This window comes from Pleurodeles waltl, chromosome 8, assembly GCF_031143425.1.
Source record: "Pleurodeles waltl isolate 20211129_DDA chromosome 8, aPleWal1.hap1.20221129, whole genome shotgun sequence".
Taxonomy (NCBI): Eukaryota; Metazoa; Chordata; class Amphibia; order Caudata; family Salamandridae; genus Pleurodeles; species Pleurodeles waltl.
The window spans coordinates 346,744,653-346,758,492 of record NC_090447.1 but is presented as its reverse complement, the minus strand read 5'-3'; the positions used below and the strand labels follow the sequence as shown (position 1 = coordinate 346,758,492).

The 13,840-nt window shown below is 50.8% G+C and overlaps 1 protein-coding gene across 3 annotated transcripts in view; it reads left to right on the top strand.

The window, feature by feature from the left end:
- The window catches only part of DDX3X (DEAD-box helicase 3 X-linked), a 346,585-nt gene that overhangs the window by 198,818 nt on the left and 133,927 nt on the right, over positions 1-13,840 (top strand). For all 3 annotated transcript variants that reach the window (XM_069204208.1, XM_069204209.1, XM_069204207.1), the window contains 2 exons: positions 2,589-2,687; positions 2,779-2,939. In XM_069204208.1, coding sequence (XP_069060309.1) covers positions 2,589-2,687; positions 2,779-2,939 — 260 coding nt within the window. The remainder of the gene's footprint in view (positions 1-2,588; positions 2,688-2,778; positions 2,940-13,840) is intronic.

Here is a 13,840-nt window from a genome sequence, read left to right as displayed (position 1 = left end):
ATTGCATGTATACTTTTCAAGTTATTCGCAAATAGCTGTTTTAAAAGTGGACACTTAGTGCAATTTTCACAGTTCCTAGGGGAGGTAAGTATTTGTTAGGTTAACCAGGTAAGTAAGGCACTTACAGGGCTTAGTTCTTGGTCCAAGGTAGCCCACCGTTGGGGGTTCAGAGCAACCCCAAAGTCACCACACCAGCAGCTCAGGGCCGGTCAGGTGCAGAGTTCAAAGTGGTGCCCAAAACATAGGCTAGAATGGAGAGAAGGGGGTGCCCCGGTTCCGGTCTGCTTGCAGGTAAGTACCCGCGTTTTCGGAGGGCAGACCAGGGGGGTTTTGTAGGGCACCGGGGGGGACACAAGTCCACACAGAAATTTCACCCTCAGCAGCGCGGGGGCGGCCGGGTGCAGTGTAGGAACAGGCGTCGGGTTCGCAATGTTAGTCTGAGAGATCTCGGGATCTCTTCAGCGCTGCAGGCAGGCAAGGGGGGGATTCCTCGGGGAAACCTCCACTTGGGCAAGGGCGAGGGACTCCTGGGGGTCACTTCTCCAGTGAAAGTCCGGTCCTTCAGGTCCTGGGGGCTGCGGGTGCAGGGTCTCTCCCAGGCGTCGGGACTTTAGGTTCAAAGAGTCGCGGTCAGGGGAAGCCTCGGGATTCCCTCTGCAGGCGGCGCTGTGGGGGCTCAGGGGGGACAGGTTTTGGTACTCACAGTATCAGAGTAGTCCTGGGGTCCCTCCTGAGGTGTTGGATCGCCACCAGCCGAGTCGGGTCGCCGGGTGCAGTGTCGCAAGTCTCACGCTTCTTGCGGGGAGCTTGCAGGGTTCTTTAAAGCTGCTGGAAACACAGTTGCAGCTTGTCTTGGAGCAGGTCCGCTGTCCTCGGGAGTTTCTTGTCTTTTCGAAGCAGGGGCAGTCCTCAGAGGATGTCGAGGTCGCTGGTCCCTTTGGAAGGCGTCGCTGGAGCAGGATCTTTGGAAGGCAGGAGACAGGCCGGTGAGTTTCTGGAGCCAAGGCAGTTGTCGTCTTCTGGTCTTCCTCTGCAGGGGTTTTCAGCTAGGCAGTCCTTCTTCTTGTAGTTGCAGGAATCTAACTTTCTAGGGTTCAGGGTAGCCCTTAAATACTAAATTTAAGGGCATGTTTAGGTCTGGGGGGTTAGTAGCCAATGGCTACTAGCCCTGAGGGTGGGTACACCCTCTTTGTGCCTCCTCCCAAGGGGAGGGGGTCACAATCCTAACCCTATTGGGGGAATCCTCCATCTGCAAGATGGAGGATTTCTAAAAGTTAGAGTCACCTCAGCTCAGGACACCTTAGGGGCTGTCCTGACTGGCCAGTGACTCCTCCTTGTTATTCTCATTATTTTCTCCGGCCTTGCCGCCAAAAGTGGGGCCTGGCCGGAGGGGGCGGGCAACTCCACTAGCTGGAGTGTCCTCCTGGGTTGGCACAAAGGAGGTGAGCCTTTGAGGCTGACCGCCAGGTGTGACAATTCCTGCCTGGGAGAGGTGTTAGCATCTCCACCCAGTGCAGGCTTTGTTACTGGCCTCAGAGTGACAAAGGCACTCTCCCCATGGGGCCAGCAACATGTCTCGGTTTGTGGCAGGCTGCTAAAACTAGTCAGCCTACACAGATAGTCGGTTAAGTTTCAGGGGGCACCTCTAAGGTGCCCTCTGTGGTGTATTTTACAATAAAATGTACACTGGCATCAGTGTGCATTTATTGTGCTGAGAAGTTTGATACCAAACTTCCCAGTTTTCAGTGTAGCCATTATGGTGCTGTGGAGTTCGTGTTTGACAGACTCCCAGACCATATACTCTTATGGCTACCCTGTACTTACAATGTCTAAGGTTTTGTTTAGACACTGTAGGGGTACCATGCTCATGCACTGGTACCCTCACCTATGGTATAGTGCACCCTGCCTTAGGGCTGTAAGGCCTGCTAGAGGGGTGTCTTACCTATACTGCATAGGCAGTGAGAGGCTGGCATGGCACCCTGAGGGGAGTGCCATGTCGACTTACTCGTTTTGTCCTCACTAGCACACACAAGCTGGCAAGCAGTGTGTCTGTGCTGAGTGAGAGGTCTCCAGGGTGGCATAAGACATGCTGCAGCCCTTAGAGACCTTCCTTGGCATCAGGGCCCTTGGTACTAGAAGTACCAGTTACAAGGGACTTATCTGGATGCCAGGGTCTGCCAATTGTGGATACAAAAGTACAGGTTAGGGAAAGAACACTGGTGCTGGGGCCTGGTTAGCAGGCCTCAGCACACTTTCAATTGTAAACATAGCATCAGCAAAGGCAAAAAGTCAGGGGGCAACCATGCCAAGGAGGCATTTCCTTACATGTACCATATACTAGGGACTTACATGGGTGCACCAGTATTCCAAATGTGGGGTGAAAATAGTACAAGTTAGAAGGGAGAGGGCATAACACTGGTTAGCAGGATCCCAGTGAACAGTCAAACACTGACAACAGGCAGAAAATGGGGGTAACCATGCCAAAAAAGAGGGTACTTTCCTACAGCTTTTAAAGTCAAAATAGTAACATTGGTGCTATTATCCCGAGTTAAGATGCTGCATTTATTTTTGCATTTGCCCAATCACAGGAAAATGGGAAGTACGGAAGACGCAAACAGTATCCAATGTCTTTAGTGTTGGCACCTACCAGAGAACTGGCTGTTCAGATCTACGAAGAGGCTCGAAAGGTAAATAAGTATGCTTTCTAATTGCTCTGGGCATTCTGAGTGAAAGATTGCTACTCCCTATTTATATTTATATATATTTTTTTCATTTCAGTTTGCTTATAGGTCCAAAGTTCGTCCATGTGTGGTGTATGGAGGAGCAGACATTGGTCAACAGATTCGGGATTTGGAACGTGGTTGTCATTTACTTGTTGCAACACCTGGACGTCTTGTAGATATGATGGAACGAGGGAAAATAGGCCTGGATTACTGCAAGTAGGTTTTCTATACCTGATTTTAGTTTAATGTGGTATTTCCATTAAAGGAACACCTTATTGAAAGATGGGCGTGTGAGCTAGATGTGACTCAATCGGAATGCCTGGCTTTTCAGTTTCACTTCCAACATCTAGGGAGTTGGAGTGTTGAGTAAACCGAAGTTCTCTTTACTGTCCGATACTGAACCTGCACAGGAAACTGGGTCTCTAAAACACCAGTTCCATTTGTATTTTTGTAATGAAGGATTAAAAATATTTGAAACAGTAGTGTTATTTAACAAAGAAACACACTGAGTCAGATTGACATTTCAACTTGACTAAGACATTATGCAATACATACAAGTAAACAAATACATTGTCTGATAATGTAGTGTTATTTTCCTCTGGCCCTGGGACAGCCAGTAGTTTCAGGGCGGAGTACCTACTTGTATGGAAATGCCTCCTTGGCATGGTTACCCCCTGACTTTTTGCCTTGGCTGATGCTAAGTTTTGATTTGAAAGTGTGCTGAGGCCTGCTAACCAGGCCCCAGCACCAGTGTTCTTTCCCTAACCTGTACTTACACACCCTGGCATCCAGGTAAGTCCCTTGTAACTGGTACCCCTGGTACCAAGGGCCCTGATGCCAGGGAAGATCTCGAAGGGATGCAGCATGTCTTATGCCACCCTGGGGACCCCTCACTCAGCACAGACACACTGCTTGCCAGCTTGTGTGTGCTAGGGAGGACAAAACGAGTAAGTCAACATGGCACTCCCCTCAGGGTGCCATGCCAACCTCACATTGCCTATGCAGTAAAGATAAGCCTCCCCCCTCCTCCTCTCGCAGGCCTTACAGCCCTAAGGCAGGGTGCACTATACCATAGGTGAGGGCACCAGTGCATGAGCACTGTGCCCCTACAGTGTCTAAGCAAAACCTTAGACATTGTAAGTGCAGGGTAGCCATAAGAGTATATGGTCTGGGAGTCTGTCATGCACAAACTCCACAGCACCATAATGGCTACACTGAAAACTGGAAAGTTTGGTATCCAACTTCTCAGCACAATAAATGCACTCTGATGCCAGTGTACATTTTATTGTAACATACACCCCAGAGGGCACCTTAGAGGTGCCCCCTGAAACCTTAACCGACTATCTGTGTAGGCTGACTAGTTCTAGCAGCCTGCCACAAACCAGACATGTTGCTGGCCAGATGGGGAGAGTGCCTTTGTCACTCTGTGGCTAGTAACAAAGCCTGTACTTGGGTGGAGGTGCTTCACACCTCCCCCTGCAGGAACTGTAACACCTGGTGGTGAGCCTCAAAGGCTCACCCCCTTTGTTACAGCACCCCAGGACACTCCAGCTAGTGGACTTGCACGGCCCCACTTTTGGCGGCAAGGCCGGATGAGATAATGAGAAAAACAAGGAGTCACTGGCCAGTCTGGACAGCCCCTAAGATGTCCTGAGCTGACTGACTTTTAGAAATCTTGCAGATGGAGGATTCCCCCAATAGGGATAGGAATGTGCCCCCCTCCCCTCGGGAGGAGGCACAAAGAGGGTGTAGCCACCCTCCGGGCTAGTAGCTTCAGGTCCTTGGGGCTGCGGGTGCAGAGTCTTTACCAGGCGTCGGGTCTTTGAAGCAGGCAGTCGCGGTCAGGGGAAGCCTCGGGATTCCCTCTGCAGGCGTCGATGTGGGGGCTCAGGGCGGTGAACTCTTGCTACTCACGGTCTCGTAGTCGCTGGGGAGTCTTCCCTGTGGTGTTTGTTCCCCACAAGTCGAGCTGGGGGCGTCTGGTGCAGAGTGCAAAGTCTCACGCTTCCGGCGGGAAACGTGTGTTTCAAAGTTGCTCCTTTGTTGCAAAGTTGCAGTCTTTGGGGAACAGAGCCGCTGTCCTCTGGAGTTCTTGGTCCTTCTAGATGCAGGGTAGTCCTCTTGAGGCTTCAGAGGTTGCTGGACCCTGGGAACGCATCGCTGGAGCAGTGTCTTTAGAAGTGGGGAGACAGGCCGGTAGAGCTGGGGCCAAAGCAGTTGGTGTCTCCATCTTCTCTGCAGGTTTTTCAGTTCAGCAGTCCTCTTCTTAGGTTGCAGGAATCTGAGTTCCTAGGTTCTGGGGAGCCCCTAAATTCTGAATTTAGGGGTGTTTAGGTCTGGGGGGGATTTAGTAGCCAATGGCTACTAGTCCTGAGGGTGGCTACACCCTCTTTGTGCCTCCTCCCTGAGGGGAGGGGGGCACATCCCTAATCCTTTTGGGGGAATCCTCCATCTGCAAGATGGAGTGTTTCTAAAAGTCAGTCACCTCAGCTCAGGACACCTTATGGGCTGTCCTGACTGGCCAGTGACTCCTCCTTGTTTTTCTCATTATCTCCTCCGGCCTTGCTGCCAAAAGTGGGGCTGTGACCGGAGGGGGCGGGCTACTCCACTAGATGGAGTGCCCTGGGGTGCTGTAACAAAGGGGGTGAGCCTTTGAGGCTCACCGCCAGGTGTCACAGTTCCTGCAGGGGGAGGTGTGAAGCACCTCCACCCAGTACAGGCTTTACTAGCCACAGAGTGACAAAGGCACCCCCCCCCCCCCCCCCCCCCATGTGGCCAGCAACATGTCTCGAGTGTGGCAGGCTGCTAGAACCAGTCAGCCTACACAGGTAGTTGGTTAAGGTTTCAGGGGGCACCTCTAAGGTGCCCTCTGTGGTGTATGTTACAATAAAATCTACACTGGCATCAGTGTGCATTTATTGTGCTGAGAAGTTTGATACCAAACTTCCCAGTTTTCAGTGTAGCCATTATAATGCTGTGGAGTTCGTGCATGACAGACTCCCAGACCATATACTCTTATGGCTACCCTGCACTTACAATGTCTAAGGTTTTGCTTAGACACTGTAGGGGCACAGTGCTCATGCACTTAACCCCTCACCTATGGTATAGTGCACCCTGCCTTAGTCCTGCCTTAGTCCTTAGGCCTGCTAGAGGGGTGACTTATCTATACCTGTAGGCAGTGTGAGGTTGGCATGGCACCCTGAGGGGAGTGCCATGTCGACGTAGCCTTTTTATCCCCACTAGCACACACAAGCTGGCAAGCAGTGTCAGTGCTGAGTGAGGGGTCCCCAGGGTGGCATAAGATATGCTGCAGCCCTTAGAGACCTTCTTTGGCATCAGGGGTACCAGTTACAAGGGACTTACCTGGATGCCAGGGTGTGCCAATTGTGGAAACAAAAGTACAGGTTAGGGAAAGAACACGGGTGCTGGGGCCTGGTTAGCAGGCCGCCGCACTCTTTCAAATCAAAACTTAGCATCAGCAAAAAGTCAGGGGGTAACCATGTCAAGGAGGCATTTCCTTACAAGTGGTGCAGAAAACTGACTTGTTAGAGGGCATGCTCTATATTCCTACCACCTAGTTTTGCATTTGGAGTTGTACAAGTTGTTTTTCTTTGAAGAAGTCTTTAGAGTGACGAGGTCGAATGACAGCTGTAGAAAAGTACCCTATTTTTGGCATGGTTACACCCAGTTATAGCCTGATGTAAGTGTGTTTTGACTGTTTATTGGGATCCTGCTAACCAAGACCCCATTTGCTGTGTTCTCTCCCTCTGGATTTGGTTGTCCTTAACTTTTTTTTTTTTTTTTTTTTTTAACACCCCACAATTGGCAAAGTGGTGCCCCTTATAAGACCCCAGTATATGGTACCTAGGTACCCCAGGCATTGGGGCAGCAGGGGTTCCCCATTGGATACATGTATTATGCCACCCATGCATGCACCCTTTTCACTACAGGTCACTGCACATAATAGTAACTCCGAACCTAGGCATGTTTGGTATCAAACATGTTGGAATCCTACCCCAGTACTGTTCCCAGTATTAGAAGTATGATTCCGTGCACTCTGGGGGCTCCTCAGAGGAGCCTCAACATTGCTCCTACCAGTTTGAAGGGTTTTCCCGGGCAGCCTGCACTGCTGGCATCCTCCAGACTGGCTTCTGCCCTCCTGCTGCTTGAACAGCTCAAGCCCAGGAAGGCAGAACAAAGTATTTCCTTAGGGAGAGGGAAGGAAATCTCTCTCCATTTGGAAATGGGTTACATGGCTTGGGAGGAGTAGCCTCCCCATGCCGCTGGTATGCTTTGAAGGGCACATTTGGTGCCTCCTTGCATAAACCAGTCTGTACTGGTTCAGGGACCTCCCACCCCTGCTCTGATCTGAAACTGGAGAATTGAAAGTGGAGTTAACACCTCAGGTGTGGTGCCCAGAGCTCTTCCAGGTGGCCACTTGATTCTGCCAGCTTTAATCCAAGGTGGGCAGAGGCCTCTGGGAGCATCTGAGTGGCACGTAAGGCAGGTTATGTCGCAGCCCCCTTCCAGGGCCATTTAGGGTCTCCCTCTTGGGTGGGTCCTCGGATTCGACGTGCAAAATTCCAGCAGGACTCCTCTGCAACGTTTACTTAGTCTGTCTGCTGGAGCGGCAACTGGACTCGACAGGAACCTACAATTTGTTGAGATTACAACAATTATGTAGCTGGACATAGGTAGTGACCTATGTCCAGTACACGCATAAAATGACGTCCTTGCACTCAAAGTCCAAGAAAATCGCCCTGCAGGGGTGCCCTCATACACATGTACTTGCACCCTGCCCTCTGGGCTGGGAGGGCCTGCCATATGGGTGACTTAGTGACTTGGTGCAATGACCTGTAGTGAAAAAGGGTGCATGCACCCTTTCACGCAGGCAGCAGTGGCCTTTGCATGGGCTCCCCATGGGTGGCATAATACATGCTGCTGTCCATGGGGGATCCCCTGGTACCTAGTCTCATGGGTACCTGTGTACCACATACTGAGGACTTGCATGGGGCACTAGTATGTCAAATGTGGGGTGAAAATGGTACAAGTTACCAATTTAGAAGGGAGAGAGCATAATCCATTGAGATCCTGATTAGCAGGATCACAGTCAAACACAAGGACAACAGGCTGAAAATGAAGGTAACCATAGCAAGAAAGAGGGTACAACCTGAGACTGGGGGAGGCCAAGCTGAGGCTGCAGCAGCAACAGCTGGCCTTAGATAAGAAGGCCTTGGCAATGAAGAGAGAATTGCAGGGGCTGGGTTTAGTGCCTCGTGGTGACAGATTTTGTTTTTTTTCAGGGACACCAGGGTCAGGGAGAACAAGATTGTCCCACCTTAGAAGGTGGGTGATATCTACAAATGGTTCACTGCTCTGGAGAGGGCGTGTAAGGTACAGAAGGTCCATCAGACAGTGGGCTGCCTATATTGTGATTATCACTGACAAGGGTAGGGCTAGACTCCTCACTGTCGGAAGAGGATGCAGAGAATTAGTTTTGAAATCTGTACTGTTAGATGGGTTTGGTCGAACTACTGAACCGTATGGGATCAAGTTCAGGGAGACCAGGAACGAGTCCTCCCAAGATTGGGTTTATTTTTGTGGACTGCTCTGTGAAAGCTCTTGAAGGCTGGTTGCATGGGAGCAAAGTAAGTGACTACCAGGGCTTATCTAACCAAATTCTGTGAGCACATTTTAAATAACTATCTGATTGGCTGCATCAGTACCTGGTGGACTCGAATCTGACCTCTCCCCAAGAATTGGAAAATAAGGGAGACCAATGGGCCTGCACCAGGGTGAGTAGGAAGGCTCTCACAGGGGGTGACCACAAAAAGAAGGAAGAAGGTAAATCTCAGGATCAGGTTGGGAACAAAAACTAATCTTCATCAGGCCAAGAAAACTCCTCGGGATGGGAACAAATCCTCCAATTACAAACAACCTTGAAGCTATGTTTGCAAAACAAAGGCCTAAGGCAGGGGACAGGTCCTGCCCTAATAAGGCACCAAGCCTTCCACCACTACCAACCCCACTTCTACTCCTAGTGCCCCTATCAATAGCAGTAGTGGTGGTACTACTAACAATAGTCATTCCGAGTGTAGCTAGGCTCACGTTATGGACTCTAGTGGGGCCTGGGCTTGTTACAGACCACTGAGGCTGGGTTGCTCTCAGATAGGGGCATTGACTTAACCACCCTTGCTGACTGTCCCCTTAGCATGGGTAAGTATAGGCAGCATCCTCTAATGGTGCGGAGGCCTAGAGGGACACAGGTGCCAGTATCATTATGGGGACTGAAACTGGTCTCCTGAACACCTACTTGGGCACACCTACCAAGTGACTGATGCTCATAACACTTTGTGCCACCCCATAGCAGTTATTGCTTTCAGCTGGAGGGGTGGTATACTGGCCCTAAAGTTGTGGTTTCCTCAGACCTACCTGTAGAATGCTTACTAGGGAATGACTTGGCGACCTCAGCTTGGGCTGAGGTGGAGTTGGAGGCACATGCAGTAATGCTGGGCATCCTAGGGCATATATGTGCCCTAACAAGAGCATAGTTAAAAAAAAAAAAAAAAAAAAAAAAAAAAAAAAAGAGCAAGGAACCTTGGAGCCTGGAACAATGGCCCAAGAGCTTCCTAAACTCAAGGGCAGGAAGGATAAGAAGTAACCCCCTGCTCGAGCCTCCATTGAGGATTCCACTCCGGAGGGAGAAAAATCCACTCCTTGGGTTGAACCTCCAAAAGAGCTGCAAGCTGACACAGCTGAGCTCTTGAGTACACGGGGGCTCACCAGGGAAGAGCTCAGTAAGGAAGAACACATTTGTCCCGCACTGAAGAGCTTAATCCAGGAAGCTGCAGCACAACAGACTGGATGTTAGTGGCACACATACGGTGTACTGGGAAAATAGTCTCCTTTACTTGGAGCCAAGGGATCCCAAACCTAGTGCCACTTGAAGATTGGCGATCCCCCTGAAGTTTAGGGAATTCTTGTTGACCTTGGCACGTGACATTCTCATGGCAGGTCACTTGGGTCAAAGCAAAATGTGGGAAAGGCTTGTCCCACACTTTCTCTGGCCCTACATGTCAGAAGTCACAAAGGAGTTTTGTTGCTCCTGTGTCACATGTTAATCCAGTGGCAAGGCAGCTGGCCCTCAAAAGGCCCCCTTAATTTCACTTCCTGTGGTTGGGGTTCCATTTGAGAGGTTTGGAGTGGATATTGTTGACCTCCCCTCCCCCCCGACCCTCCAGCAGCCTCTGGGAAAAGATTCTTTCTGGTGGTATTGAACCATGCCACCAGGTACCCAGAGGCCATTCCTCTTAGGACCACTACAGCTCCTGCAGTGGCCAAATCCCTTTGTGGTATCTTATCAAGAGTGGGCTTTCCTAAAGAGATGGTATCATACAGAGGTTCAAACTTCATGTATGCCTACCTAAAAGCCATGTGGAAGAAATGTGGTGTGACTTAAAAGTTCACCATTCCTGACCACCCCCAAACAAATGGCTTAGTAGAGGGGTTTAACAAAGCTCTCAAGGGGCATGATCATGGGACTCTCTGGGGGAAAAACTCAGGCGATGGGATGGCCTACTGCTGTGCCTCCTCTTTCCCTATAGGGAGGACACTCAGAAGTGTGTTGGCTACAGCCCATTTGAGCGTCTGGACACCCTGTTAGGGGTCCCCTTGCTCCGGTTAGAGAATACTGGGAGAAACCCCTCAAGCCTTCCAGACAAGACATAGTGGATTGTGCTTTGCCGTAGATCAATGATGGCTGAGTACATGAAGAGGGCTAGTAAAAACCTTCAGGTCGCCAGGGGTTACAGAAACAGGCATGATCAGGAGGCTGTCCTGTTTCAGCCGGGACTGAAAAGTGTGGGTCCTGGAGCCTGTGGCTCCCAGGGCACTTCAGGACAAGTAGAGTGGTCCCCACACCATTGTGGAGAAAAAGGGTGAGGTTACCTACTTGGTAGACCTTGGCTCTCCCAGAAGTTCCCACACAATGCTTCCTGTGAACTGCCTCAAACCCTATTACGACAGGTCAGATATGACTCTAATCATGGATACTTTGAGGGACAGGATAAAGAGTGACCCTCTCCATGACCCTTTTCCACAATGCAAATGATGGCTCAGTTGATGGGGTAGTCTTAGCTGACTGCCTCGGAGTCACAAAGGGACTGCAGAAACCTAAGGCAGCTCTCAAAACATTTCTCCCTAACACCTGGTCAGACAGTATGGTGTGAACACACCATTGACAGGAATTTGCCTGTAAAAAGCAGGATTTACAGGCAACCATACTGTAGAAAGTGCCACTGGTTACCGATGGAAGTGTGGAATTTATTGAAGAATGCGCCCAGAGGGCATCTTAGAGATGTTAGCCTAAGTGCTAGAGCAGTACTGACCAGTCTGTGCCAGCCTGCCACTTTCATACAAGTTTTTCACCACATGGGGTGAGAGCCTTTGTGCTATCTGTGGCCAGAAACAACGCCTGTCCTGGGTGGCGGGTTTTCACACCTCTCCTTACTTGGTTTGGAGGACAGGGACCAATAGATTTAGGATTGTGTCCCCCTCCCTAAAGGGAGTAAACACAAGGGTGTAGCCACCCTTTGGGACTAGCTACTGTCCTCTGACCCCTGTAACACCCTTAAATCCAGGATTTAAGGGCTCCCCTGAACCGAAGTCATCTGATTCCTGGCCATCCTACAAAGGACTGCTAAGCTGAAACCCAGTAGAGAAGGAAGACGCAAACTGACTTGGCCCCCGCCTTACCGGCCTGTGTCCTGCTTTAGAGAACCTGCAACAAGACAGGGATGCATCCTGTGGGACTAGCGACCTCTGCCAAGCTCTAGAGGACTGCCCTGCGTCAGAGGACAAAACTCCTGTGGACAGCAGCCCTGTCCAAGAGAAACTACATCTAAGGACTCGAGAGCCTCCCCAGATCATTGTCATGACCTCCCTGCACCTGATGCCCATGTACACTTGGCCCAACCAGCTAGAGAGGAAATCCAGGTGATCCTGAAAAGATCCTCCTGCCACTCACAACACCTGCAGTGTGAATCCAGAGGACCCCCTGACCCCGAAAGCTGTAAGGCCTGCTAGACTGTTGACTTACCTATGCCACAGGCGGTGAGGGGAGTGCCATGTCAACAGTATTTCTTCTTACCAGCACACACAAGCTGTGAGGCAGTGTGCATGTGCTGAGTGAGTGGTCCCCAGGGTGGCCTAATACTTGCTGCAGCCCTTAGAGACCTTCCCTGGTTCAGTAGATTGAGTAGTTTTTGCTGACGGCCTCACTGACAAGCAACAAGCTGACTGCAGTCCTCAGTCAGTTCCCAGAACTCTTTTCTCTGACACCTAGTCAGACCACCTGGTGTGCCCTTGATGTGGGCACAAGTTAGTCTGCCTGTCATGAGCAAAATCTATAAGCAGCATGGCCATGTCCTATTGCATTGGGGCAGAGGTCCATAAGATGCTAGTTTGGTGGTTAATCCTTCAGATAGCCCTTGAGGTAGTCGTATAGTCCTTGTACCCAAGCCTTATTTCCAGGATGGAAAGAAATGAGGGTCTGTGTGGAGACTACAGAAGTCTTGGTGCCGTCATGAACACTGATGCCCATCATATCCCCAGGGCAGATAACCTTGTTGATAATCTGGCTGCAGCCCAGTGTCTCAGCACTTCTGACTTACTGCAGGCTATTGGCAGATCAGGTTAACAGATGCTGCCAAACCAAAAACTGCATGTTCGATGGCATCTGTCGCTGTAGATACACATGGTATGCATGAGCTCGCCATCTGGTGTTGGGTCGGAGTGTTACAAGTTGTTTTTCTTCGAAGAAGTGTTTTCGAGTCACGGGACCGAGTGACTCCACCTTCTGTGCTCATTGCGCATGGGCGTCGACTCCATCTTCGATTGTTTTCTTTCCGCCATCGGGTTCGGACGTGTTCCTGTCGCTCCGAGTTTCGGAACGGAAAGTTAGCTGAAGACGGAAGATTTTCGACGGTATCGTTGCGATCCGGTTAGAGATAGACACATACGACGACGCGTTCAACATCGAAGCGCCTCGGTGCCCTTCGGGGTAGATTTCGGCACCCCGTCGGGGCCTAGTCGGCCCGACCGCGTGGAGGACAACGCCGATGGATCGGACCCCGTTTCGATTCTGCCCCGAATGCCACAACAAATATCCTTATACGGACCTACACTCGGTCTGTAATCTGTGCCTGTCACCCGAGCACAGCGAAGAATCCTGTGAGGCCTGTCGGGCGTTCCGGTCCCGAAAAACTCTGCGCGACCGTCGAGCGAGAAGACTCCAGATGGCGTCCACGCCAAAAGAGCGTCCACAGTTCGAGACAGAAGAGGAACAGGAGGAATCCTTTTCCATCCAGGATTCAGACTCCGACGAGCTACACTCTACAAGAACTGTGAGTAAGACGTCGAGATCAAACCTTAAAAAAGGAAAGAAGGCCCAGGGGACGCCACTGCCAACCGGCCATGGCTCCACCCAAATTCTCGGTGACCAACAATCGGCACCGAAAAAGGCCCATTCAGTGTCGAGATCGTCCGACTTCGGTCGAGACACCGGCACGCAGCCTCCTCGGGACCGAGAGAGTGCTAAACAGAAGCATCGACACCGAGAGTTCGGTGTCGACACCGATCGACGCCGAGACAGTGGCGCCGAAGACCATAGAGGCCAAGAATTTTCGGCACAGAAAAAGAGGAAGGTTACCTCGGAGCCGAAAAAACAATCGACAGGGCTTTCGGAGCCGAAAAAAGCGACATCAGACCCTGTTTCTGGCTCCTATACCGAAGAGCATTCTATGTCTTCTCAAATGAAGAAACATAGATTTGAACAAGAACTGCAATCCACTGACGTGGATCACACGCAAAAGCGTATCTTTATTCAGCAGGGGACTGGGAAGATCAGTACCCTCCCACCTGTCAAACGAAAGAGAACGCTTCAGTTTACTCCTCAGCAACAAACAACACAAAAGGTAACACCTCCTCCCTCGCCTCCACCTGTAACTCCGGCTTCGCCAACTTACACCCCGTCACATTCGCCAGCTCACACCGCCATGAGCCACGACGACCAAGATCAGGATGCGTGGGACTTGTATGACGCACCAGTGTCTGATAAC